General features: G+C 49.0%; 2 protein-coding genes across 4 annotated transcripts in view; one reads left to right on the top strand and one right to left on the bottom strand.

Moving 5' to 3' along the window:
• PGPEP1L (pyroglutamyl-peptidase I like) overlaps window positions 1-11,631 on the top strand; it is a 71,794-nt gene extending 60,163 nt beyond the window's left edge. For both annotated transcript variants that reach the window (XM_027521745.1, XM_027521746.1), the window contains one exon: window positions 11,150-11,631. In XM_027521745.1, coding sequence (XP_027377546.1) covers window positions 11,150-11,381 — 232 coding nt within the window. In that variant the 3' untranslated portion in view covers window positions 11,382-11,631. The remainder of the gene's footprint in view (window positions 1-11,149) is intronic.
• A 3,585-nt stretch (window positions 11,632-15,216) lies between these two features.
• IGF1R (insulin like growth factor 1 receptor) overlaps window positions 15,217-27,814 on the bottom strand; it is a 304,861-nt gene continuing 292,263 nt past the window's right edge. For both annotated transcript variants that reach the window (XM_027522149.1, XM_027522150.1), the window contains exon 21: window positions 15,217-22,375. In XM_027522149.1, the coding sequence (XP_027377950.1) occupies window positions 21,994-22,375 (382 nt within the window). In that variant the 3' untranslated portion in view covers window positions 15,217-21,993. The remainder of the gene's footprint in view (window positions 22,376-27,814) is intronic.

Here is a 27,814-nt window from a genome sequence, read left to right as displayed (position 1 = left end):
GATTCTTACATATGCTTTAATATAGTATCTTTGTTTTTCTCTTTCCCACTTCATTCTGTGTGACAGGCTCGAGGTTCATCCACTTTAATACAACTGACTCAAGTCTATTCCTTTTTATGGCTGAGTAATATTCCACTGTATATGCGTACCACAACTTCTTTATCTATTCATCTGTTAGTGGACATCTAGATTGCTCCCGTGTCCTAGCTGTGGTGTATAGGCCACAGTGAACATTGGGGTTCATGTGTCTTTTTGAATTGTGGTTTTCTAAGCATCTGAATGCAGAGTTCCAAAGAATAGCAAGAAGAGATAAGAAAGCCTTCCTCAGTGATCAATGCAAAGAAGTAGAAGAAAACAACAGAATGGGAAAGACTAGAGATCTCTTCAAGAAAATCAGAGATACCAAGGGAACATTTCATGCAAAGATGGGCTCGATAAAGGACAGAAATGGTATGGACCTAACAGAAGCAGAAGATATTAAGAAGAGGTGGCAAGAATACACAGAAGAACTGCACAAAAAAGATCTTCACGACCCAGACAATCACGATGGTGTGATCACTCATCTAGAGCCAGACATCCTGGAATGTGAAGTCAAGTGGGCCTTAGAAAGCATCACTACAAACAAAGCTAGTGGAGATGATGGAATTCCAGTTGAGCTCTTTCAAATCCTGAAAGATGATGCTGTGAAAGTGCTGCACTCAATATGCCAGCAAATTTGGAAAACTCAGCAATGGCCACAGGACTGTCAGTTTTCATTCCAATCCCAAAGAAAGGCAGTGCCAAAGAATGCTCAAACTACCACACAATTGCACTTATCTCACATGCTAGTAAAGTAATGCTCAAAATTCTCTAAGCCAGGCTTCAGCAATACATGAACCGTGAACTTCCTGATGTTCAAGCTGGTTTTAGAAAAGGCAGAGGAACCAGAGATCAAATTGCCAACATCCGCTGGATCATGGAAAAAGCAAGAGAGTTCCAGAAAAACATCTATTTCTGCTTTATTGACTATGCCAAAGCCTTTGACTCTGTGGATCACAATAAACTGTGGAAAATTCTGAAAGAGATGGGAATCCCAGACCACCTGACCTGCCTCTTGAGAAATCTGTATGCAGGTCAGGAAGCAACAGTTAGAATTGGACATGGAACAACAGACTGGTTCCAAATAAGAAAAGGAGTACGTCAAGGCTGTATATTGTCACCCTGCTTATTTAACTTATATGCAGAGTACATCATGAGAAACGCTGGGCTGGAAGAAACACAAGCTGGAATCAAGATTGCCAGGAGAAATATCAATAACCTCAGATATGCAGATGATACCACTCTTATGGCAGAAAGTGAAGAGGAACTAAAAAAGCCTCTTGATGAAAGTGAAAGTGGAGAGTGAAAAAGTTGGCTTAAAGCTCAACATTCAGAAAATGAAGATCATGGCATCTGGTCCCATTACTTCATGGGAAATAGATGGGGAAACAGTGGAAACAGTGTCAGACTTTATTTTTCTGGGCTCCAAAATCCATGCAGATGGTGACTGCAGCCATGAAATTAAAAGATGCTTACTCCTTGGAAGGAAAGTTATGTCCAACCTAGATAGCATATTCAAAAGCAGAGACATTACTTTGCCAACAAAGGTCCATCTAGTCAAAGCTATGGTTTTTCCTGTGGTCATGTATGGATGTGAGAGTTGGACTGTGAAGAAGGCTGAGCACCGAAGAATTGATGCTTTTGAACTGTGGTGTTGGAGAAGACTCTTGAGAGTCCCTTGGACTGCAAGGAGATCCAACCAGTCCATTCTGAAGGAGATCAGCCCTGGGATTTCTTTGGAAGGAATGATGCTAAAGCTGAAACTCCGGTACTTTGGCCACCTCATGCGATGAGTCGACTCATTGGAAAAGACTCTGATGCTGAGGGGGATTGGGGGCAGGAGGAGAAGGGGACGACAGAGGATGAGATGGCTGGATGGCATCACTGACCCGATGGACATGAGTCTGAGTGAACTCCGGGAGCTGGTGATGGACAGGGAGGCCTGGCATGCTGTGATTCATGGGGTCGCAAAGAGTCGGACATGACTGAGCGACTGAACTGAACTGAACTGCAGGGTATATACCCAGTAGTGGGATTGCTGAGTTATTTATTGCTGCAAAGTTGTGAATTAACCATTCTAGTTTAGCCTCAGATGAAGATTAATTTTCCTTTGTTTCTCCAGATTCTGACCCCCTAGGAGGTAGTTAATTCTCCTTCAAAAGAATGAATGAAGAAATCGTTACTGAATTAAGTCATATGAGCCTTATTCAGGCCCTAGCATAGCCTTGGAAGGTTCTTGCTTTATTCAGTGGCCGACAAATTGAGAAGCAAGAGCTAAGTTCATAGACCAACTTCTTGCCCACCTGATGAAAGGGATTTAATATTAAAGATAAGACAAAGGGAGGAGGAGTGAGGCTAATGATGGAGAGGCATATGCATTAGTCTACCTAGGAAGACTTTTTCCAGGGAGTAGGATGCCACTCTGCTTTTATCCTTTTTATGGTCCTTAATGGCTGGTCCTGGCCACCAGTAGGTGTGTCATGTTACGAATAGTAGGCTAATTTAGTAAAATTAATGTATAATGAGACTCAGGGTTTGTTGGAGGTCAGGTTCCTGGCCATCTTGGTCCCAACTGGTACCATCTTTTTTGTTTGTGGCTTTCTTTCTTATCCTTGGATCCTTTAACTTAAATATTTATGTTAACTCCTGCTAAAGGTGGGGCCTGGCAGGTTTTGAGCAAAAATCTGGCACTTCTGGCAATAACATCACCCCCACCTCTTCCTCCTTACTGCTTCTCATTCTTGAGGGCCACTGAAGGGTGAAGGTCTGACTTCTGAAGCTGCTTCCTGCTGAACATGAGTGCCGTTTTTCCTTGGATTAGGGGAGCAGAACTGTTCCTGACTAGCCTAAATTAAGTCTAATTATCAGCAAGCTGCAGTCAGAATTGTTTGTACGCTTGTATTAGTATCATCTGAAGCTTGATGACTTCAAAGTCATCAAAGTCACATTTACTAAGGAAGTTGAGAAGACAAGGCCCAGAGATAAGCAGGAAGATAATGGCAATTAGTGGAGCCAAGAAATGGAAAAAAGGCAAGTTAGCCTGGGAAGACCCTGCTTGACTATGTTCCAGATGGAGCTTGGATCTAGACCTTGTGTGTTCTATCTGTATAACCATTGAGCTTACTCATATCTTTTTTAGGTTTATCTCAACCAACCTAGTTATTGACATATGTATAGCAGGTTTTATTAGTAACTGTGCAGGCTTCCCCTTGCTCAGCAAGGAGACGTCAAGGGCTAGTCTGTTGTTCAGAACAACATTTGTTAGAGAGTCCAGAGAAGTATGGAGCTCTTGTCAAGCATACCCTGTGTTTTTAGGCAAGTCTTTAAAGGCCTGGGTGAGATTTTGTAGAGAGATTTCATGCTGTGCAAACCTTCCCCAGGGGGCCACTAGTCTGAGAGAAGTCCTTACTGCTGCCAGAATGAGTCCTTTTATCTCAGGGCTGGGTGATCTTATAAACGGTTATACCTAGGTTCTGAGAACTTAGCTGCCGTAGCATGCAATGTCCCCAAGATGGGGCTTATCTAAACAAGGATGGACTAGAGCCCACCCCAGAGAAGGGAAGGAGGAGTCAGAGTTGTTCTGATGGGGCACTTGGTTTATTCTCAGGCCACAAAGGAACGGGTACCCATAGGGAGCATATGTTCTGGGGAGTTGAATCACATTCGAAAGTGGCTAGCCCAGAGGGTGCCCTTGCAGAGTGAGGAGAGAGGCCCACCTGCCTAGTGGGGGTCACTGAGGGATTCTTGACCAGTGGCTTTTCCCCAGGCCTTAGGAGGGCCATATACTAACTGTCAGACAACTGGCATTTTCCATCTGCAGTAAGTACATCTCCCATCTGGTCCGTGTGGGTGTTCATCAGGTCGGTGCAGGGGGCGCAGTGGGTGAGATTTCCATAGGAGTCAACCCAAGGCACTTAAATTGTGGGGTAATGGAAGAAGTCGTGGCCAGAGTCGAGTAACCCTAGGGTGTTACTGTAAGTCCCTCCTTTTTATAGGGGTGTTTAATAGGGGCGGTGGCAGCAGCCTGATCATAGTGGTGGTCCTGTGGAGTGCGTGCTTTGTGTTTGATAGAGGGAATCCAAGCTGGGAAGCTGCTTTAGGGATGGGATATAAACTTCGGGAGGAATAGGTTTTCTATGCTGTCCCTCACTGAGTTGTGTTCAGCTAACCTATAGGTGTCACTTGGAAAGTGGAGGTGACAGATTCAGCACTGGGATAGCTTTTGTCAGCAGGCTATAATTCTCAACAAATTCACTATTGAATCCCCATTCTTCATGCATGGTTGTAAGAGATAGCGCAGAGAAGATAAGAAGGAATAGACAATAATGGCCACTCATCCTGCCTCCAATGTTAATGTTCCCTATATCCAGCATGGACAGAGGAAATGTTTACCAGTAGGAGGAGGTTTGGCAGAACAGTGGAAGCTAAGTAATACAGTAGCAATGACAAGGCCAACTGCTAAGCCTGTCCATCACCTTACTTACTTATTAGTAGGGTTAGTCCCTTTAAAAAGTAATATAAGCTCAGTGACAGGTTCACACAGCTGTAATTGAGCAAGTGGCTCAGTGACTTCCAGAGGCATAGGTGTTGTCTTTACTCTGGTATGGTGGCCCACGGAGTTATGCTCTGCAATTGTCAGGCACTGCATTGGTCAAGATTACAAGATAAGGTCCTGCCCACTTGGGGGCTAACTGGTCTTGTGGATTTCCAGCCTTCCAGGTGTTCAAATAAACCCAGTTCCAGGGAACAAAGGATGTAAAACCATGTCAGAAGGGGAAGGCTTGTAAAGCTTTGATTTTTTTTTTCCCGTCTGTAAGGCGTATTTCAGTCATCCATGTCCCTAAGGTTGGCTTTGTAGGCAGGTCCTTCAAGAATGGGCCTCCTGTACCTGATCTCATACAGACTTAACCCGAGCTTTCCTTTAGGGGCTAATTGCATTCTGAGAAGTGCTGTGGGGAGAAGAGAGATCCAAGTTTGATAAATCTCTTGACATAGTTTGGCTTAATTTCTTTTGAGAATTTGATTTATTCTTTTTACTTTTCCTGAGGATTGTGGTCTTGTGCCTGACTCTTTGCCACCCCATGGATTGTAGCCCTTCAGGCTCCTCTGTCCATGGGATTTTCCAAGCAAGGATACTGGAGTGGGTTGCCATTTCCTTCTGCACGAGACTTCCCGACCCAGGGATCGAACCTGCGCCTCTGCTGTCTCCTATACTGGCAGATGGATTCTTCATTAAATGGAAGGGTGCAACCTCCATTTAATTCCCAGTGCTCTAGAGATTTCCTTAGTAATTTGAGAAACAAAGGTGGGACCACTGTCACATTGAATGGATTTAGGGAGCCCAAACTAAGGGATTATTTCCTTGAGCAGGGCCTTAGAAATCTCTGAAGTAGTCTTGGTTTGGGGCAGGAATCTAGCCAAAGGTGTCAGTCAAAACCAGCAAATATCTGAAAATTTCCTTGTACCCAGGGCATTACTGTGAAATCCATTTGCAAGCTTTGACCTGGATATGTGCCTCTGTACGAGGTGGGGGTCCCTCCCTTGACTTTGGAGGGGTGAGTGTTGAGGTTATTCTGGAGACAGATAGGGCTCGGTTCAACCTTATCTGTTAAAGGAGACTTCAGAAATTGGGAGTAGTGATGGATGTGATAAGCCATTGATACAGGGTCTCCTGCTTATGGCCTGAAGTGCCCGTTCAGAATGGCTTGAAGTGCAGTAGCTTGAAGAGCAGCTGCCCATGATTGTTAACCATCCTTTCCAGGTATTCTGGGCTTTTAAAACAGGCCCATCACAAAGCCTTCTCTTTCTTCTAGGGGGTAAGAGCTAGGATCTGGGGGCAGCGATAGCAGGGGCGTTTGAAGTCTGTCCGCACCCTCTACAGCTTGTTTAGCTGCCATATATGCTGTGCGATTTCCTCTTGTTATTTCTGCTTCTCCCTTTGATGGCCTCTCCAGTGAATACAGGCTATATGCTCTTTGGCAGAAGTATAGCCTTCAGCAGCCTCCAGCAGCCTCCTAATCCCCAGCCCACCCCCCTCTTTTAATCTGTTTATTCCCTGAGATCAGTTTATGTTGTGTCCTCAGGCTGTGCCATTCTTTTAAAGTTTGTGCCCTGCCCCCTTCCCTCCTGTTTCACTTTGGTCCAGTTGTTTAGAAAAATAGGCCTCAACCAGAGTCAGAGGTCCGGGTTTTTGTGTAGGCACCCCCAGGGAAGTGTCTCTTCCTTCAGGTACATACGGATGGAAGGAGGGGCTCAGGTTGGGTAAAGCTAACCTGGGGGCTCTCCCGAGATGTTTTTTCAGTTCCAGGAATGCTCAGTCACAGTTGAGGGTCTGCTCAGAAGAGTCAAGGTCCTTCCCTTTTAATTGTTCATATGAGGGCTTAGCAATTAAGCCAGCATTGGGGATCCACACATGGCAGAGCCAGGCACCCCCAGGAAACCCTGGAGCTGTTCTCTCGTATTAGGGGTGCCATCTGGCAAATCCATTCTTTCCTCTTCTTAGATAGTGCCCTGTGCCCCTTTTCTGTTATTAAATCCTAAGCATTCTACCCGCTGGAGGGAGATTTGGGCTTTTTTCCTTTGAAACTTTATATCCTCTCTCTGCCAGATGATTTAAGGCAGTAACTTTGTTATGGTCAGAAAGCTCTTTGATGGGGCTGGCGATTAGAATTTCATCCACATATTGAAGGATAGTCCCCTGTTCTAATTCAGAGTCACAGAGATCCTCAGCTAAAACCTTTCTTAAAAGGGTGAGGGAGTTTTAAAATCCCTGCGGCAGAACCACCCAGCACAAGAGGTGTTTTCTCCTGTAGTTTAGATCCTGCCATTCAAATGCAAAAATGTACTGAGTTTACCTGGCTAAGGGCACACAAAGGAAGGTGTCTTTTAAACCTAGCTAAGTGCATGGACTTCCCTGGTGGCTCAGACAGTAAAGCTCTGTCTACAATGCGGGAGACCCGGGTTCGATCCCTGGGTTGGAAAGATCTCTTGGAGAAGGAAATGGCAAAATCCCATGGACAGAGGACCCTGGAAGGCTACAGTCCATGGGGGTCACAAACAGGCGGACACAATTGAGCGACTTCACTTTCATTCAAGTGCATGGTAAGTCGCTTTAATTGTGCCAGACTCTTGGGGATCCTATGGACTGTAGCCCGCCAGGTTCCCCCCTTCAAGGGATTCTCCGGGCAAGAATACTGGAGTGGGTTGCCATCCCCTTCTTCAGGGGATCTTCCTGAGGGGATCTTCCTGACCCAGGGATCGAACCCACTTCTCTTAACATCTCCTGCATTGGAGGCAGATTCTTTACCACTCACACCACCTGGAATACCAAATACTCTTGGGGTATGGGGTAGAGTGTATGGTTTGAGGATCTGGCCTCAACGGGTGAATTTCTTTCCTGTCTGTATTTATAGCTTAGAGGTCATGAACCAGCTGTCATCTCTTGAGTTTTTTACTGGCAGAATAGGACTGTTGCAAGAGCACTGGCAGGATCTAAGAAGCCCTTGTTTGAATAGACTTTCTATTATAGGCTTCATACATGCTAGGGCTTCTTTGCTTCATGAGTATTCTTTTTATTTGGTTTTTGTCGAAGCTTGTTGTTGTTCAGTTGCTGAGTCCTGTCTGACTCTTTGCGACCCCATGGACTGCAGCACACCAGGCTTCCCTGTACTTCACTATCTCCCTGAGTTTGCTCAAACTCATGTCCATTGAGATGTACTAAGTCGCTTCAGTCACGTCTGACTCTGCAGCCCCGTGGACTGTAGCCTACCAGTCTCCTTTGGAATTCTCCAGGCAGGAATACTGCAATGGGTTGCCATTTCCTCCTTTAAAGGATCTGCCCTTGTGGCTCAGACAGTAAAGAATCTGCCTGCAATGCGGGAGACCCAGATTTGATCCCTGGATTGGGCAGATGCCCTGGAGAAGGGCATGGCTACCCACTCCAGTATTCTTGCCTGGAGAATTTCATGAACAGAGGAGCTTGGCAGACTGCAGTCCATGGGTTGCAAAGAGTCGGACATGACTGAGCGACTAACACTTTTCACTTTCATGTCCATTGAGTCAGCGATACTGTCTAACCATTTCATCCTCTGCTGCCCTCTTCTCCTCCTGCCCTCAGTCTTTCCCAGGAAATAGAGATTTAAACTGGCTTCACATTTTTTCCACAGTCCCTTTTGTTGGCTAAGAGCCATGAAAAATCCAACATAGGGGATCTCATCCCATTTTCTTTTTAAACACTAGCAATAACGATCCAATTGAAAAATGAATTAGAGAGTCGTTAGTTGGCCAGCTTTCTCCATCCCCCAGTTTACATTGGAGCTATGCAGTGTTAACAAAGAAAATAAGCTGTCTCCCTGTTAGTGGGTGCTACTCAAAGAGTTTACAGTTACGGAGAATGTACCTGAGCAGTGTTCACTGGGATGGAGGCTGGGTTCCCCATATCGAGGAGTCCTTACTTCTAGTCTCTCTTCAGCTTCCCAGTGGCCTCTTCCTAGGGTTGGTGACCATGCAGATCCCACTGGATTGGCCCACCCCAAGTGGTTTGGGAGCTCTAACTGCAACCTGAACCAGTCTTTGCAGGGGCTAGAAGGGGAGACACTGTCCAAGAGGGTCTTAGACCGTCTGAAGTCAGTGACTCAGTGTTGCCAGACCCACTGTGAGCTGTAGGAAATACCTGATGTAGGTGACTGCTTTCAGCAAGCAGTTCCCAGAGACTGAGTGAAGTGGGAGTGGGAAAACAGTTCTCTAAGTCAGCGGTCCCCAACCTTTTGGGCACCAGGGACTAGTTCCGTGGAAGGCAATTTTTTCACTGACTGGGATAGGGGGAATCATTGCAGAATGATTCAAGCACATTTATTGTGTACTTTATATTAGTACTATATCAGCTCCACCTCAGATCTTCAGGCATTAGATCCCAGACGTTGGGGCCTCTGCTCTAAATCATATAAATTGCTCAGATAAAGATCCCGTCCAGTTTGATCTTCTTGCCAGGATCTAGTCCAACCAGGTAACCAACTATCTCATCACCCTCTCTCCTTACCAGAGGATTAGCTCAATTTAGATAACCAACCGCCCAGTCCAGTCCTCTAGAAAGAGGTCTGGCTTCAACCAGATGGCTCTACAACCAACCCCGGCTTTACTGGCTGAAGATGGGTCAGCACTGGGAAGTTGGGTCAGTCAGTCCGTTCAGTCGCTCAGTAGTGTCCAGGTCTTTGCAACCCCGTGGACTGCAGCATGCCAGGCTTCCCTGTCTATCACTAACTCCCAGAGCTCACTCAAACTCATGTCCATTGAGTCGGTGATGCCATCCAACCATCTCATCCTCTGTCATCCCCTTCTCCTCCTGCCTTCAATCTTTTCCAGCATCAGGGTCTTTTCCAATGAGTCAGTTCTTCGCAGCAGGTAGCCAAAGTATTGGAGCTTCAGCTTCAGCATCAGTCCTTCCAATGAATATTCAGGATTAATTTCCTTTAGGATGGACTGGTTGGATCTCCTTGCTGTCCAAGGGACTCTCAAGAGTCTTCTCCAGCACCACAGTTCAAAAGCATCAATTCTTTGGTGCTCAGCTTTCTTTATAGTCCAACTCTCACATCCATACATGACTAGTGGAAAAACCATAGTTTTGACTAGATGGACCTTTGTCGGCAAAGTAACATCTCTGCTTTTTAATGTGCTATCTAGGTTTGTCATAGCTTTTCTTCCAAGGAGCAAGTGTCTTTTAACTTCGTAGCTACAGTCACCATCTGCAGTGGTTTTGGAACCCCACAAAATAAAGTCTGTCACTGTTTCCATTGTTGCCCCATCTATTTGCCATGAAGTGATGCGACTGGACGCCATGATCTTCATTTTCTGAATGTTGAGTTTTAAGCCAGCTTTTTCACTCTCCTCCTTTACCTTCATCAAGAGGCTGTTTAGTTCCTCTTTGGTTTCTCCCTTGAGGGTGGTGTCATCTGCATATCTGAGGTCGGCCCAGCTTCCCCAAATTGCTGCAAGCATCATTGCTGTAGATATGCTGGGGGGGTGGGGGTGTGCTCCACCAGTTCTTTGGCTGCTTTTCCGTCTCCAGCTTAATTTCTATCTCCAGTATCCCTCACTGGCCCAGAGGTCAAGAATTGGGGCACATGGTTCAGTTACTTAGCTGGCTTTGTTGGCCCTGGGTCAGTGAGTAACCCTGGATTAATGGACAGAGTGTGCCCCAAGATGAACTCCAAAATTTGTTACAGAATTAAGTTGTATGGACCTTGCTTGGACCCTCTCTGCCTGGGTTGGAGAGGTTTCTTTTTCCCACTTGGGTTCAAGCTTTGTTCAACAGTAAAAGTATAGAGAAGTGGGATCTAAGATCACAGACCAAATCACCCACCTGGTGAGAGGGATTTAATTTTAAAAATAAAGACAAAGGCAGGAGGAGTGAGACTGGTGATGGGGAGGCATATGCTTTGGACTACCTGGGAAGGGTCAGGGTTTTTTCCAGGGAGTGGAGTGCCACCCCCCTTTTAATCATTTTTGTTCCTTTAAGCCTGGTCATTTAGCTACAGTGTCATTTAATATGCTAATTTAGAAAAATCAACATATAATGAGCCCCAGGGTCTGTTGGTGATCAAATTTGTGGCCCTCTTGGTCTTAGCTGGTTCCATCTAGTTGTTTGTTTTGTTTTGTTTTGTATTTTCCGTGTGAATTTCTGGATCTTTTAACATAAGAATTTATGTTAACTCCTGCTAAAGGTGGGGGTTGGAGAGTCGTGAGCAAAGACCTGAAGCAACTCTGACAGTAAAATGAGTCAAGGCAGACGAGAATGAGGAGGATTCACAGGCTGGAGAGAGAGCCTTTTGGATTCCTTGGTTGGAAATCTGGTGCCTCCCAGAGATCAGCCACTTGCTGGACACGAGGCCTGGAGCCAGCCTCTCCATGGCTTTTTCCCAGCAGTAGGTTCTTTCTGAGACAGAAGAACAAAAGCTGGGTCTCCTGGGTGGTGGGCCCCTTGTGCTTCAGAGCTGTGGCCCTGCCGCTTCTGCTTGCGTTTAGTTGAGGTTCGAGGCTGGTCCAAGGAGTAACCTGGCATTTTGTGTGGTTATAGGTATGTCTGCGATTACGCCTACTACCTGTCTTTGCATCATGGAAACGGGTGCGCGGCCCTCATCCACGTCCCTCCATTATCTCCTTGGCTGCCCGCCAGCCTGCTGGGGAAAGCCCTGCAAGTCCTCATCCAGGAAATGCTGGAGGAGATTAAGAAAGCCCGGGCTCAAAACCAGAAGCTCAGCCTTTGCAGTTCCAGCCAGGGAGAATCAACTGGGGGACTGCTCCTTTAGAGAAAATTAAATGTTTCACTCCTGTGTGTAGAGTTAAACTGTGCTTTGAGGGGCTTTTAAAAAAATTGCTTATAAAACAGTTTACACAGAGGAAAAATGTTCTGAATTCACTCAACGAAATCACAAAGGGTTATTTTATTGTCAGAAGAAAGAAGAGCACTCTGAAAGGCAGACGTTTCATACGGGATTAACTAGCTTCAGTTATGGTTTTCCTGACAATAAAATGAAATGCTGCTGCTGCTGCTGCTAAGTCGCTTCAGTTGTGTCCAACTCTGTGCAACCCCATAGACGGCAGCCCACCAGGCTCCCCCGTCCCTGGGATTCTCCAGGCAAGAACACTGGAGTGGGTTGCCATTTCCTCCAATACATGAAAGTGAAAAGTGAAAGTGAAGTCGCTCAGTCGTGCCCGACTCTTAGCAACCCCATGGACTGCAGCCTACCAGGCTCCTCCGTCCATGGGATTTGCTAGGCAAGAGTACTGGAGTGGGTTGCCATTGCCTTCTCCAAAATGAAATGCTAGTAATGTCTTTTTTCCCTCTTAAAGTCTATGTGTCGGGCCTCTGTGATTCTGTCCAATCGCTGGGACCTCTGCTTCGTTCCCCAGGGCCCCATGTCGTGGGATGACCTGTGACTGGCTGACCTGGGAAAACTCGGGCGCAGCCACCACTGCGGGCGCCCCACGCTGGTCCTCTGAGCCTGTGCATCCAGGTGCTGCAAGAGCCCTCTGAGCCAGCGAGTCTCTAGTGTTTGGGCTTTTTCTTTTTTAACTTCATTAAAAAAAATTGTCATAAAATACACATAAGATGAAAGTTATCATTTTAACCATTTTTTAGTGCTCAGTGGCAATATGTACATTGACTCGGGCAACCCTTGCCACCACCATCATCCCAAACTGAAACTCCACATTCATTATCTTCTCCCTTCTCCCTCTGGCCCTGGGCATCCACTTTTCTACCCTCCCTCTCTGAATCTGGAGACCTCATATTAATGGAACTTTTGTCCGTTTGTGACTGGCTCATTTCACTCAGCAAAATATTTTCAAGATTGATCCATGTGGCATGTGTCAGAATTTCCTTCCTTTAAGGCCGAGTAATACCCCCATTGTATATGTAGAATACACTTTGTTTATCCATTCATTTTTTGATGGACACTGGGTTGCTTCCACCTTTGGGCTGTTGTGAAAATACTACTGCTATGAACACTGGTGTGCAAATCTCTCTTAGAATCCTGGTTTAGGGGTGTGTGTGTGTGTGTTTGTGCATGTGTGACTGTACCTAGTGGCATTGCTGGATCATATGGTGATTCTGAGTTTACTTTTTTGGAGGCGCTGCTGTACTGCTTTTCACGGTAGCCCTCCCAGGTCACATTCCCCCATAGTGTCTGGCCCCAAAGCAAAGGTTAATAGCTGGGTTTAGCTCTTCTACCATGGACAGTATTTTTCTGCCTTTTAAGCAACAGAACCTGCCCTTTACATCGTTCATTTTGCCTTTGTGGCACTGTGCCAAGCTGCTCACAGCAAGGTCTCACTGTCCCAGTGTTTTCTAGGGGCACATTTCCATTGGAAACCCCTTTAGCAAAATTATTTTTTGGAGGAAGAGCTAAGCTCTAGGAAATTTCTTGTTATGTTGGTGTGCTCACACTGTAATTTTCTACTTAATTTCATTTAAAGAAAAATCATTTACTTAATGCCCAGATTTTTTCAGTGTAAGAAAAAGCAGCTGTACCTTAATAACAAAGGAACTGGGCAAAGGAACGCACTTTACCATTAGCCCTCCAGCACACTTGTGTGTTTGTGATAGATTTTACAGGACCCCTTGGCGAACGGAACTGGCTCACTTGACATAGAACAGATCAAAGTCCTACTGCAGCAGACCAAAGGCAGCAAGAGGGGCGGGGTGGTCTGGACACCAAGCACAGGTCTGGTTGCACGGCTATTAATGAGGAGAGCCTTCTGCAATTGTAGGCAAACACCTGCTACCCAGAGCCCTGGGCCTCTCCCCCCAACCCCGCCTTATTTTAGCTCGTCTCAGGACGGTGGCAAGCAGGCCTCCTCTTGGACCCAGCTCCAGTGTTATTTCAGATTGTAAAATGTGTGTGGCTTGGCGCCAAGCAGACGTTTGGATGTCACAGAGGCCCAGAGCTCTTGATGAACACCCATCATCTCCCACCCACTGTGCTTCCAGGGTTCTTTCGGGAGCAGCCAGAGACCCATTCACCTGGTCTTAAGTGGCCTGCCATCACCCCGATACACACTGGGGTCTCTTTAGTTACGGCTGAGGTGCAGGCGGTTCTGAGACGGTTTGAAAGTTGACACAGCTTCAAAATGCTCAGCCCTGGGTCGGTCATTTAACAGCTGGGGGATCTTGGACGTGTCTGCCTGTTTGCTCATCTATAAAACAGAGGAATAGAAATCCTTCCTTTGCAGAGTTACTGTGAAGACCTGGTGAGAGAGTGGATGTGAACGTCCGTCAGTGATGACAGAGCGCTACATACGGGCTCGTAGCTGGACCGGAGGGTGGATACGGAAGTAGTTCTGCTGGATTGTGGGCTTGGGCAGGGGCGTGGTGGGGAAAGGGTATTGCAGGTCTCAACCCCAGCACCTTCATCCTCAGAAGACCCTGCTGCTCCCCTGGCTGAGGACAGGTGCAGACTGAGCCTCTGCAGCCTGGAGGCACAGTGCCACCCACCCGGGGTGGTGGGAATCTTGCTGGCTGGGCTCTTTCCAGAGGTGAGATGCCCACCCGAGCCTCATGTGAGCCTGCTGTGAGTCACGGATCCTTAGTGAAGGTCTCCTGGGTACCAGGCTCTCCGTGACAATGGGAAGCAAAACTCCAGGGCAACACTGAGAGTTGAGAGTACCCTGTTTTTCATTTTTAGGTCCAAGTCCTTGACACTCACCAGGTCGTAAGCAATCACAGCCTTTCATTTATTTCTACCTCCTACACCTGGCTAGTTAACCCCCTTTGTCCAGTAGCCTGATTTTATTACTGATGTATAAAATCCCATGATCAAAGTTTAATAAATGATCAGCGTGTCTTCCTGATGTGTAAGGTTTGATTCTAGAACATGTACAGCTCGTTTCCGTAGAACATGTCTTCACACTTCCTACCATGACATTTCCTCTGGCAAAGATAATGATCCCGGGATTTGTAGAGTCTCTGGGCCAGGGCTTCCCAGGTGGCGCTAATGGTAAAGAACCCACCTGCCAGTGCTGGAGACGGAAGAGATGTGGGCTTAATCCTTGGGTCGGGAAGATCCCCTGGAGGTGGGCAGGACAACCCACTCCAGGATTCTTGCCTGGGGAATCCCATGGACAGAGGAGCCTGGTGGCTACAGTCCCTAGGGTTGCACAGAGTCAGACAGGACTCAAGCGACTTGGCACAGCATCCTTGGGTAGGCCAAGATCGTCGGCTGAAAAGTAACTAACGTGTCTGTGCAATGCCAGTGAGCCTCAGCCTGTGTGTGTCCGAGGCCGCCTGTGCCCTCTGAGGTGGTGTGCGGACCGTGAGGGACCAACCAGGATGTGAAAGTGTGAAGAGAGTCCTTTGCCCCAGAATCGCCCAGACGAAACCTGCCCGCCTGGAAAAGCCTACACAGCAAAAATCAAGTACAGATATCTATATTTTATAGAAATTCAAATTTTCTTCTGGCTGATGTAATGGAGAATAGCTTTCCTGTTCACCCGCAATGTACATGCCAAGAAGGTTCAGCTGTCAGAAACAGGGTGAAGCCTTCACGCAGAACGCCTCCCAGCGACGTGTGTGAACACACACGCCACCCGCAGCTCAGCTTCCCTGCTCAGAAGCACGGGGAGGGGCAAAATCAGAGACCAAAGTGCATACAGAATTCTTTTATTTAACTTAAACCATGTAGTACTTTAACTACTAGAAAAAAGCAGAGTAAGAGAAACTAAAGTTGCCTTAGCTTCAGCCATTCAAAATAGACAAAGTTTCTTTTTTTTCGGTAATGTAAAGAATCCAGAGTATATTGCAATAACAGGAATAAATTCTTACAACAGAATATACAAAAAAACATTTTGAAATTTTTTTCATCTACTGATTTTTTCATATAAACAGAGGAATTTTTTAGGAATAATTTATACACAGAAAGTCATTTTATGTAACAAATTGGCCATGTTGTTACCTTTTTTTAATTTTTTAACTTTTTTTTTTAAAAACTTTTTTTTAAACAAGAAAACTCAGAAAATGCATTATTTGTGATGCATCCATTCCATCGTGCCTTCTGGTTTGATTTTTTTTTTTTTTTGTCCCAGAGGTAGACAAACTCTGGCAAACCCCAATCTCAACCTCACTGGCTTAGAAAGCAGACAGGTGTCTTTGCCAAGCATCCATCACCTGTGGTTGTGTCTGTGCAACACCAAACATCCAAAGGAAAAGTTGCAAACAAAACCCAAACTGTTTCTGGACCTTTCTCCCATGTAGCACAAAACACCCAGGTGTTTCCAGTGATGGGGATTTTGTGGAGCTGTGTTGATATGGCCAATAACCCACTGAGAGCAGGAAGCAATGGAGTCAAACTTAAAAAAGATCTTGAATGTGTGTAGTTTTTATTAAAAAGTTTGTTTTCTATTGAAAAACATCTATGTTCGGTGTTCTGCCTCAAATAAAAACAGGGTCTCTTCCTTGTCATAACAAAGCATTAACCATGATATGAGGCATGGAAGCAAATGGCCTGCGTGCGCCAGAATTACCATCTTTCTGTGGCAGTCTGTGTGCCGCGCTCATCGTGAAAACCGTGAGCCGTGCGATGGAGTCCTTCCATCTTGAGGCACCGCCTAACGGTACCAACCAACCCCACCAGATGTGGATGTTGCCACGGCGCCGCTGGGCTGCAACACCTCTGCGATTTGCTTGGCCAATGAGGTTCTTTCAGTCTGTTAAAGTAGCTATACTCCAAAGGGAAATGAGCAGTAAAAGATGATCCCCTACCCAACCAGGGGGTTCTGGAAGACCAAGATACTGAAGATACAGAACTACTTCTTAAATCGTTCCTTTGTTATAAACTAGGGCACAAAGCATGGGGGGAAAGAGGGTGAGCCGCGGCTTGGGTCAGGGAAAAATCCTTTTTTTGGCATCTTGTAAAGCTAGCTAGTAAACAGGTGTCCTAAAAAAAATGGATCACAAATACACATTTGCACACACAGAGAAAAAAAGTGTCTTTAAATTATTCTCAGCAATTATAAACTACAAACATTTTATAAAATTATTCTATGTTCTTACAAAAATGCAATGAAACATTTAATTAGTTCTTGTAAACCAGATCTTCGTCAACTGACTACCCGTAATCTACTGGACTTAAGAGCCCTATTGAAAACGCTAATGAGTGACTAATTACAATGATGTTTACCAGAAAGATGTGGACACACACAAACGTGGACATACAGATGAGCGATCGTTATGTTCTTGCATAAACAAAATAAAACAAAACCCTAAAGTCATGCCCCAGAACTGACAACTGACGGGTGCGATGCAGTTCGTGTTCTTGAACTATTTGACTGAACTCCGCAGTAACAGTTTCCAAAGTAGGATGTTAGGTTTATCTGTTGACACCAAATGCCCATGGATGACTGTTGAGCCTTGATGTGGTCTGATACCTTCAGAAACCATCAAGTTCCAAGCACAGCCCACACTTCTTCCAAGCCCTGTACCTTCTGCTCATGCTTTCCTCTCTCCATGTCATTCACGATCCCTGTTACAATGGTTTCCTGCCACTTCCTCATTCCACCATCAAGGAGTGTTCATCTGCTTTTTCTCTAAATGACCAACTAGTCATCTAAGCTGGAGGCCAAAAATGAAACCCTCTGGCCTGTCCAAGGTCTGTATCTTCAGCATCTCTGGCAACAGAGGTTCAATATAAGCAACATCCTCTCTTGACGTTCTCATCTGTACCACCCACTACGTCAGAGTGGAGTTAAGAGTTTGATTTTCATCACTGGTTCTTAAAGAGTGGATCTCTGGGCCACGTCTCCCAATGCTGCTTAGCCCAGGAAATGGAAAGACAGCCAACAAACACAAAAATAATATTAACAAAAGAACAAACCCCAAACCTTAAATGCATTACTGGGACTGCTGGAATGGGCCAAGGCATACCATGGAGCTTCACTGTCACCTGGAGGGTACCTGTGTTCTGGGAAGAGTTGCCTTTGACACTGTCTGGCCAGAGGACCCAACAGTGACAGCTGAGGACCTTGGACCAAGTATCCTAGCCTTCTCACTGCTCTGAGCTACGTGTGGCCTTGTCATAACAGCGGCCTGTATCCCATACAGCCACCTGCCAGCAGAGGTGGGCTGCTGAGAAAGAGGCTTCAGTGGAACAAACTAGCCTAGAATTTGGCATCATACTTGGCTCTGACATCTGTTACCCAACTGAAAACACACCACTTCATGCCAAGCATTTTTCCATTGAGTAGTTCCACAATAACTTTTTTTTTTCTCTATTATTGAAGTGTTCCAAGTCATAAGAAACAGGCTGGAAGGAAAGGCCAGTGTGGGCCATGAACACGGTCTTCTCTCTTCCAAGGAGGAAGCTCATTCCAACTGTGTCAAATGTCAGGACATCCTCTAAGGGAGTCCTGGGGTGGTCTGGGTCTCACCCAGCTGCAGTTCAACAACGTCTCCAGAATACACCAGCTCCTGCTGCCTCAGGGAAGGGCTGTGTGTGATCAGGTTTTAATGCTCACATCAGTTCAATGATGTGCCTCAGTGGTTCACGTCACGTCAAGCAGTGCAAGCTGCTGTCAGAAGGAGGCTGCATGGAGAATGCCACAACTCAGCTTAAGTTATTTGGAGCATACAGAGGAGGAAACCAAGAAGAAGTGGGGAAATGAGCGTAAAATTAGGCTAGAACTGTGGACAGATGATGCCTTGGTATAGTCAAGGTGGGTGGTTTGGTCCAGGAAAATGACTGCACCATCACACAAGCAAAAAATTCTCTTTAAGTGTTTCTGAAGCATTTGTTATGATGGGCATATACTGTTAGTGTTTTCTCTCTACTTAAAGGAAAGCCACCTACATAAAACAAAAAGTGACACCAACAACTCGGACAGTTTAAACAAAACCCTTATAACCAGCTGAATGATCTGTAGAAATCCAGTTGTGGAAACTGGTAGGTATGTGCAAAACGGAGGAGAGGCCACTATTCCACGGGGTCACCTACAGTGGGGAAGTGGGAAACCCTGATCAGAGACTACTTCTCAGTGACCTTAAGATGCCAGGGGACTCGGGGAAGGAGAGGGGTGTTCCAGCAGGAGAGAGGAGCTCCTGAGCACAACTGCAGTCCTGGGAGCAGAAAGGAGCCGCCACACTTGGGGAGATCCCCTCCTCCGCATTTCCCAGATGAAACGCCAGTGCCTGTGAGAGCAGCTGCTGGAGGGGGCGCCATCCGCCTGTGAGCAGCGGCAGCGGGGGAGGAGGCACAGCCCCTTCCAGCCCAAAGGTTTGGTACGTCTTTGCCCCTGGGAAGGAGGTGAGGGCGAGGTGGAGAGAACAGCCTGGATAGGGAGGCGGAGACTCTTCCTGCATCCTACCTGGGGCTGGCCACCACCAGGTTGAGAACCCGCAGGAGGAGGCGCTCGCCGGGCTCTCGGAGCCCATGTGGCCGCAGGGGCTGCTGAGTTGACCCCGCTGAGGGCCCAGCGGCCACCCCGCAGCCACAGGGGCGGTGGGGCCCCTGGCTCGGCCTGGTCCCCAGAATGGAAACCACCGCCCCTCCCCCAAGTCTGCACCGAGTAGCTGGTTTCCAAGACAACCTGCTGGGCCCCGCCCCGCCTCTGGGGAAACTGAGTCAGGAGAACAGGAGCGACGCCAAATGAGCCGTCGCAGAGAAAGGTGAGTGGGGAGGTGAGCTCGCGCTGCTGTGACCCCGGGACACAGGCTGGCCTCGCCCTGCGTCACCTGCTGTGTACGGCCTGTGGTGTGCATGAGGTTACCAGTATCAACGGCATATTGTCAGGTGCTGAGAAATGTGAGATGTACTCCTTTTATATATACACATATAAAAAATAAGAGTGAGGTAGATAAATGCTTGGGAAAAGAAACAAAACAAAAACGCCTAAACTGTCCTGTCTTACACACACACACGCGCGTGCACACACACACAAAGCCTTTTCTCAGTATTTAAATTCATAAGGGGGCTTCTCTACAGTGATTGAAACTGGTATCACAAAATAAATTAAAACTCCTACATATAATACCTTAATTTTTTTTTCTCATTTTTTAAAGGGAAAAACTATGGGACAGAGACTAGAGGAAATAGTGGGACTGAAACTACTGATAAGCAAAAAAGCAACTACCAACCTTCTTTTTTGTGTTTAATCTCCAGTCGCAACTAGCAATCACCATACTGTATAGCTTTGTTCTTACTCATAATTTAAACATTTCCATCCCAGAAACAACTCTTGTGCTGTCATCACTCTGGTGAGAAGTACTAAAAACTAAACAAAACGGGACCCCGGGCTCTGAGCACTCGGCTTGCTGGCCGGGGAACGACTTCCCTGGGCCAGGTCCCGGGTCCCCCCGGCAGGGGCACGGGCCTCGCCCTGCGGCCCCTGCTGTCCCGACCTGGCGAGGGGCTCCGTGCGGCCCACACTGCACCGGCGCGGGGTTGGGGGCTGGCCTGCCCTGGGGCGTTTCCGGTTCTAAAGACAGGTAGGTCCGGTTGGGGGCCGGGGTGGCAGCGGGACGCCGTAGACGGGCCCGCTGGAGCGCGCGCCGCTGCACCCCTGGACTCAGCAGCTGTTTTCCATGGGATGGAAGGATTAAATAGCCATTAAAAAAAATAGTAATCCAAATGCCTAGTGTCTGCAGTTAAAACTGCTGTTGTACCCAAGAATTAAAAAAACAGATATATGTGTGTGACAACTGAAACAAAGGCAGGGAAGGAGAAGCTGAGACTTGTCAACAACGGTGAGTATCAACACTGAACACGGGTGTGCGATACATTTCCTTTTTTTCTGACCTGAGTTTGTATCATGTCTTGCACTGTAACAGACTCAGACGTGGTGTGAGGGCAGGCTGGGGAGGGAGGGTCGGGGCAGGCACCGGCCATCCCTCCGCGCCCCCCTCACCAGCCTCGTGCCCACAGAGCGTACGGGTAGAACAGAACTAACCGGGCAGGGGGAGCAGGGAGGGCTATGTATTTATAAAAAGGCATCAAACAGTTCATGGCAAATTATGTTATATAAGTATCAATTACTGGGAAGAGAGGAAGAAAGTCACGCACTCTAGTACAAAGCATAAGAAGTTTCTTGGAGTGAGCAGAGAGGAAGAGGGGAGACCTGAAGGTTTTCATAGATTAAATCCACAAAGATAAAGAACAAAAAAAATAGCAGCTTTTTTTTTTTTTTTTTCTGTACAGACGTATAGATGAATATCTGAACCGTAAAAAAGTTATAAAAGTGACATTAAAGACAATGTGTATGCAAATGTTTCATGGTCTAACATAGAACTGTAAGACCCACGAAGAAGTCCTAGTAACAGAGAAAATGTCAACAAAGCTTAGAATGCTTGAATTCATTTACTGCTTTTCTTCGCACTGTTGTGGTGGTGTTGGAATCGCTTTCCTTGCAAACCTGCATGAACAGTTGGGCTGAGTCCCTGGCAACCCCTTCCCGTCTGTGTCCTTGGGGGCTGGGCGGGGGCAGGAGACTGGCATGTGGACGACCTTTACTCAAAGCTGTCTTCCAGACTCCCGACAGGGCCTGTTGCCTCCAGAATTCCTGCGGGGGGCTAGAAGGGGGGGGTGCAGAAAGTGGGGGTGGGGAAGCCAGGCTGAGCTTCTCCCCATCCTCACTGAGAGCGAGTCTCATTCTGTCCAGTGCCCCCAGATAACCTCGTCAGAAGCCATCGGGCCTGTGTGAAGGCAAGACTCGGAACACCAGGGACGACCGGGTGCAGGGCGTCAGCAGCGCGGCCCTTAACGAGTGACTAGCTCCAGTCTCGCCCAGGCCTCCGGAAAGGAGAGAACGGTGGGGGGCGCTGAGGGGGAAAAGTGGGGGTTTTGGCAGAATTTGGCAGCGTTAACAATGGTTACAACCTTGGGTGGACGATGGCCCTTTGTAAATTTCATATGTCCCTAAAAATGTTAAAGACACAGTAAAAAAAAAATCCCATCTCAACGTGTTTGTTTTCTTATCAAGACCTACGGTGACCGGCAGGTATGTTCAGGGCAATGTGGGGCCACAGATGGGCAGCCCTCGCTTCAATCCGATGCAGAGGGCGTCCCGCCTGGGCTTGCGGCAAATGTGTTTCCATCATGAAGCAGAAAGAAAGAGAAAGGTGTGAAGAGAGTGAAAGAGAGACAGGGAGAGAGAGGAGACTTGATTCTCAAGTGTTGCTATTAAGTGTTGTCATTAAGGTTCTTAAAGGCCCGTGTCAGTTAAGGGTTTGGGTAGGGAAATAAAAAGCGGCTTGCATATTGAGAAAAGGAACATCCCAAATGTGTTTACTGCAGAGAAGCCGTCTCCTGTGGGCAGCCATGGCAGTTCTGAAGATCCACTGAGGTACAGGAAGCTGTGAATAGATTGTGAACACTCTCTCCCCACCCCCGCCGCCGCGCGCGCGCGCGCTACTGTGTGCACGGCCGGGCTCCGGGATCAGCAGGTGGAGGACTGGGGCAGCGGCAGGGCGCGCTCGTTCTTGCGGCCCCCGTTCATGTGCGCGTAGGGCTGCCTCTCGTCGAAGCTGGCCCGCAGGACCAGCACACCCGGGCCCGGGCCGTTCTCGGCCTTGTGTCCTGAGTGTCTGTCGGGCAGCGGCAGGGAGGCCGAGGAGGCCGAGGGGTCCAGCGGCACGCTCTCCATGTTCTCGGGCTCCAGGTCCAGCTCCTCCGGCTCCGGCGGCTTGTTCTCCTCGCTGTAGTAGAAGGAGACCTCCCGGAAGCCCGCCTCCATCTCGTCCTTGACGCTGCTGATGATCTCCAGGAACGAAGGCCGCATCTTGGGGTTGTACTGCCAGCACATGCGCATCAGCTCAAACCTGAGGGGAGACGGCAGAGGTGGGCCCCGCCGGAGGGCGCCAGGCCAGGCAGCCCCGCCACACCAAGTGCAGTGAGCACGCTGCAGGCGGTGCCAGGCCCCCAGCTCTGTCTCTCTCTGACACAGGAGAGTGTCTACTCTTTCTCTCCCTGACACAGGTAGAGTGTCTACTCTCTCTCTGACACAGGTAGAGTGTCTACTCTGTCTCTCTCTGACGCACGTAGAGTGTCTACTCTGTCTCTCTCTGACGCACGTAGAGTGTCTACTCTGTCTCTCTGACACAGCAGAGTATCCTCTGACACAGGAGAGTATCTACTGTCTCTCTCTGACACAGGGGAGTATCTACTCTGTCTCTCTGACATAGGAGAGTATCCTCAGACACAGGAGAGTGTCTACTCTGTCTCTCTGACACAGGAGAGTGTCTACTCTCTCTGACACAGGAGAGTGTCTACTCTGTCTCTCTCTGACACAGGAGAGTTATCTACTCTGTTTCTCTGACACAGGAGAGTATCCTCTGACACAGGAGAGTATCTACTCTGTCTCTCTGACACAGGAGAGTGTCTACTCTGTCTCTCTCTGACACAGGAGAGTGTCTACTCTCTCTCTCTCTCTGACACAGGAGAGTATCTACTCTCTCTCTCTGACACAGAAGAGTATCTACTCTGTCTCTCTGACACAGGAGAGTATCTACCTTATCTCTCTCTGTCACAGGAGAGTGTCTACTCTGTCTCTCTCTGACACAGGAGAGCATCTACTCTGTCTCTCTGACACAGGAGAGCATCTACTCTGTCTCTCTGACACAGGAGAGTATCTACCTTATCTCTCTATGACACAGGTACAGTATCTACTTGTATCTTCAGCTTCTCCTGACTTATGTCCACCACTACAGTCACTTCACCCACACGCAGGACTCAACCCTAACTCTCGCATCCTGAGAGGGACAAATACACGTCCCACAGAGAGTCTGTTATTACAAGCCAAAAATGTCAAGTCGCTCAGTCGTGTCCTACTCTTTGTGACCGCATGGACTGTAGCCCGCCAGGCTCCTCCGTCCATGGGATTCTCCAGGCAAGAACACTGGAGTGGGTTTGCCATTTCCTCCTCTGGGGGATCTTCCCCAGGGATGGAACCCAGGGTCTCCCACATCGCAGGCGGATTCTCTGTAGGTGTTTGAGCCACCCACAAAAGCCTCTTATTACACGTATTTACATAAAATGCAAACCAGCCTTCTATCTGAAGCATATCCTGCAGCCACTGGATAAACATTATTTCCAGAATTAGAACGCTAAGGAGGCTGAGCAGCGATCAGTTTTCCCCACAGTGCTCTCTCCTTCAGTTCTACCCACGCTGTTTCCAAGCTTCCTCCTGGGCGCAGGGGGCCACTGGCAGAGAACCAAGGACAGGCAGTGCCAGGCAGTGTGGCTGCAAGACAGAGGGGCACATGACCCCCTTCCAGTGCCGGGGCTCAGACTGCGCACGGTGTGCCCCAAGGGGGCAGAGCCGGCCTGGGAGACGGGCTGCCCTGAACCCAGCGAGAGTGGGGCCCGGAGCCAGATGAGAGAGCCTGGTGCCAGGGTCCCTGCTTAGGCCCAGGGCGGGCAGAGAGGACACCTGGGAAGCCTCGGCGTCACGTGGCCACAGGGACCAGCCCAACATCGGGCCCGAGCCCCCAAAACAGGCGGCTGCACAGGGAAAAAGCCAGGAACAGGCTCTGACAATAGTTCAGCACAGCTGCGGGAGGAGGGGCACCCCTCATTCACCCGGCATGCAGAGGGCTCCAGCTACGCAGACCTCCGGGGCATATGGGAGGTGGCCGAACAAAGGTCCAGGCTGCAGGGAGCATGAAGGAGGCTCTGAGGAGACAGCGGCCAGCGGCCTTTTCTCATGGAGACCAGAGAGCCTCCCCTTCCACTTGTTTTCTCTCCAGAAAGTGTTTTATGTTTTGTTTCAAAACTTCTGGCTAATGAGATACTTTTCAATAAAAATGGCCAAATGGAACTCCCCACATCTAGGAAGCTCAACACACCCCAAACTGGCTTCCAGCCTCAAGCTGACACTTGACAGACTTGAGTCTGGCCCCGGAGAACATTTCAAAGAGAGAAAGCCCAAGGGGACAGGAAGGCTCCCAGGTCTACCCGCCAGACACCCTGAAAGACCTGGGGAGAAGGGTGTCACGTCAAGTCAGAGAAAAGAGGATGTGACCTTGAGTGCGGGTGGGCACGGGAGAGAGGCCGGCTGCTTCTGTAAATCAAGTTTTACTGCAACGGAAACACCCGTTTGTTTGCATATGGTCTGTGGCTGCTTTCAAACCAGCAGTTGTACGGGCCGAATAGTTGAGATGGTTTGGCCTGTGAGCCCTACCGTGTGGCCCTTGGCAGAAAAAGCTTGCCACCCCTGCTCTAGTGGAGAAAGACTTAGTCAAAACAGGAAGACTATTTCTTCCCCTCCCAACTAAACCACCCGCACAAGTCAGGATGCTAACCCCACGGTAGGTGACCAGTGCTCTCGGGAGCTTTATGGGTGTATACAGCATTACTCTGCATGGGTCTGGGAAGGTGTGTATCATAATAAAGCCCCATTTTATAGATCTGCAAATGAGTGAGGGTGGAGCAGGAATGGAAGTCTCACGAATGACCTGCTTGCACTTTGAATGCTACCACCAACCTCAGAAAGAGAAAGTTGCTCTCAGCCTCAACAGGAGAAACCACAGTCCTGCCCCATCTCCCTCCCTTGGCCGCCCACCGACAGTCACAGGTGTCTGTGATACACCTGTATCACAGGGGGCTTTGCAGATAAACTGGCGGCTTGTTCTTGGGTCAGATGGCAAACGAGCCCCCTTCCATATCCTCACCTCCATCATTTCCTATGAAAAAGGACCAACGCCCCCCCTCCCAATAAAATAAAAAATAAAATAAAGAGCCATAAATACATGACATGCCTCTCCATGGCTCAGCTGTGATTTCCTCTCTAGCCAACTGACTTATCCCTGAATAGAAGCGCAGCCAGGGCCAAGGACACGTGACGGGGCCTGGCTCCGCGCCCCTTGGCCTGGGGCTGAGAAGTGCCCCCCACAGGGGAGGAGGCCTGTGAGCGAAGTCAGCACCAACAAGCCACGTGACAGCGTCCAAACCTCCCCAGAGCCACGGCCGTGTAGTGCTGCCCATGAAAGGCAGTCTTTTTTCACTTGGCGAGATTCAAGACCTTGTTTACACTATCTCCACAAGAAAACTTTCCAGTAGACTCCAGAAGGATTTATGAGCTGATAAAACTCCTCTTTAAAAAAAAAGATTTTTTTTTTTTTAACAACTGGTCGGCTCTGGGGAACAGGAGCCATCTTGTACTGAATGCCCGCACGGGAGGCGTGCGTGTGCACGGCCGTCACCTGGGCAGGACCAGACAGAGCCGCCGCCTCTGTGCACCTGTGGAGGCCGTCTCCACCTCACCCTCAGCCCGGCCGTGTGCGGGCAGCCTGTGGTCACCCGCCAAGAGCGGCCTCCGTTGTCCCCGTGATGACAGAGACGGCATTCCAGAGAGGACCTGCAGGGCTCACAGCACCCCTCCTCGCCTCCCTGAACACTCAGGCTCCTGCCCCGCTCCTCGGCTGGCAGGGGCAGGGGGCCGGGGGCCGGCCTGATCGCTCACCCCACGTTCCTCTGTCTCAGGGCAGAGATCAAAGGTGGGGCCCAATCCTGGGGAAGCGGCCGCAGGCTCTCCAGTCTTGAGTGCCATCCCAGCCTGTCTGCGTCCCACTCAAGTGCTCGGTTCCCACACAACTGGCCCGGGATCTCCAACAGTCAGCAACAGGGAAAAACCGTGCTTGAAAACTGCAAAACAACCAGAGTCTACCGAGTTTGCTTCAGGCTCATCCATGAGCTGACGACTCTGGACTGAGAAGCTCAAACTCTTCTCTGAATGGCGCACCCTGAAGGCCTCCCTGGCACAGGTCCAGCTTCGCAATCTGGGGGGCCGTGGGCAGAGAGTACGCTCCTCGCTCAGCGCCCGCCTCTGTCCCACCCGTGCCCCGGCCTCTCAGTCACGGGGCCGGTTGGGAGTGGGGACTGCTACCGCAGCACCGGCTCTGGGCCAGATCAGCCAGCATGTGCTCGGAGGGGCTCCAGGACACTGGCAGCTGAGTGTGGAGGCCTGAGCACAAGACAAGGCCAAGGAGCTGCAGGCCAATCGGTCTCCAACCCCGTGCTAAGCGATCCACACTGCATCTCAGGACTGAGCCCCTCGGGCCTGGACACACTGAGGCCTGGTCCCTGACGCCATTCCTCTAAAGCCGGGCACCCGTTCTCTGGAGGGCATCAGGACCGCTGGCTGCTCAGAACAGCCAGCAACTTCTTGGCATCGTCGAGCGAAGACGCTGAGCTGAGGTCCCCCAGCAGCCCCTGAGGTCCCCCAGCAGCCCCGTTACCCTGTGGGTGCCAGCCACACCTCCAGAACCACGAAACCGAAGCACACACGCTCTCTTCCACGTGGGGCCCAGCATGGCTTTCAGGCAGCTCCCAAGGGCTCAGTGACTTTCCTCCCCCATGGGAAAAACAAGACTCATTCTTTCAATTTTGTAATAAAAGAACACCATCTCCCAGAACATGTCTTCCTCACCTAAGCTCATCAATAAATTCAAAAGGGACAACACAGATACTCTCTATGAAACCAACTTGCCTCCTCTCGCTCTTTCTTAGAAGGAAGAAAGTTTGCCAAGGGGGTTCTGCCTGGTAGGGCAGAAAGGCCTCCTGAGTTATACATTTAATATCCCAGAGTAACCGCACCATGTACATTTCCTTGTCACTCCGGGCTGGGAACAGGAAGTGCGCTGCCTTTCCCAGGGCAGGGGGGCTGCTTCCCAGGCATATTAAATCAGAGTAAAGCTCCCGCCACCTGGGGGCAGATCAGCTTCAGGGGGCCCACAAGTTTCTAGGAGACAATGATGACTCAAGTCAAAGAAAGAGAAAGCTCAGGAACGGTGCCTGTCCTCCCACACCCCCAAACCACACGGACAAAGCTCACACCTGCTTTCCTGGATGCTTCTATGCTTGGTAACACACCACTTCTAGCGTTAGATTCTCCGCTGGCACCGGACACGCTCATGCAAATTCAGCAGGCATCACTCCTCAAAGCCCACTACTTATGCTTTTGTTCTGAAGGAAGGCCTTTCTCACGGGCTGCCAGCAGTGCTGCGGCTCCACTGTTCAAAGCGGAGGGCAGTCACCAGTCGGGCGTGGTGCTGGCCTCCGAGACCCTCACGTCCTGGTGTCCGTGCCTCACAGAATCTCATCACATCAGATACAGCCCACAGGAAGCGCTGGACACCAAGGAGCAGGACTTCCAGGCCACGAAGAACACTGTGTTCCTGCTCTGCCATGGGAGCGACTGCCCTCAGGCCCAGCAGGTGAGCTCTGGGCCCACGGGCCACCTCTGGCCTGCTCTCTGATTC

This window comes from Bos indicus x Bos taurus, chromosome 21, assembly GCF_003369695.1.
Source record: "Bos indicus x Bos taurus breed Angus x Brahman F1 hybrid chromosome 21, Bos_hybrid_MaternalHap_v2.0, whole genome shotgun sequence".
Taxonomy (NCBI): Eukaryota; Metazoa; Chordata; class Mammalia; order Artiodactyla; family Bovidae; genus Bos; species Bos indicus x Bos taurus.
This window is presented reverse-complemented; position numbering and strand designations above follow the sequence as displayed.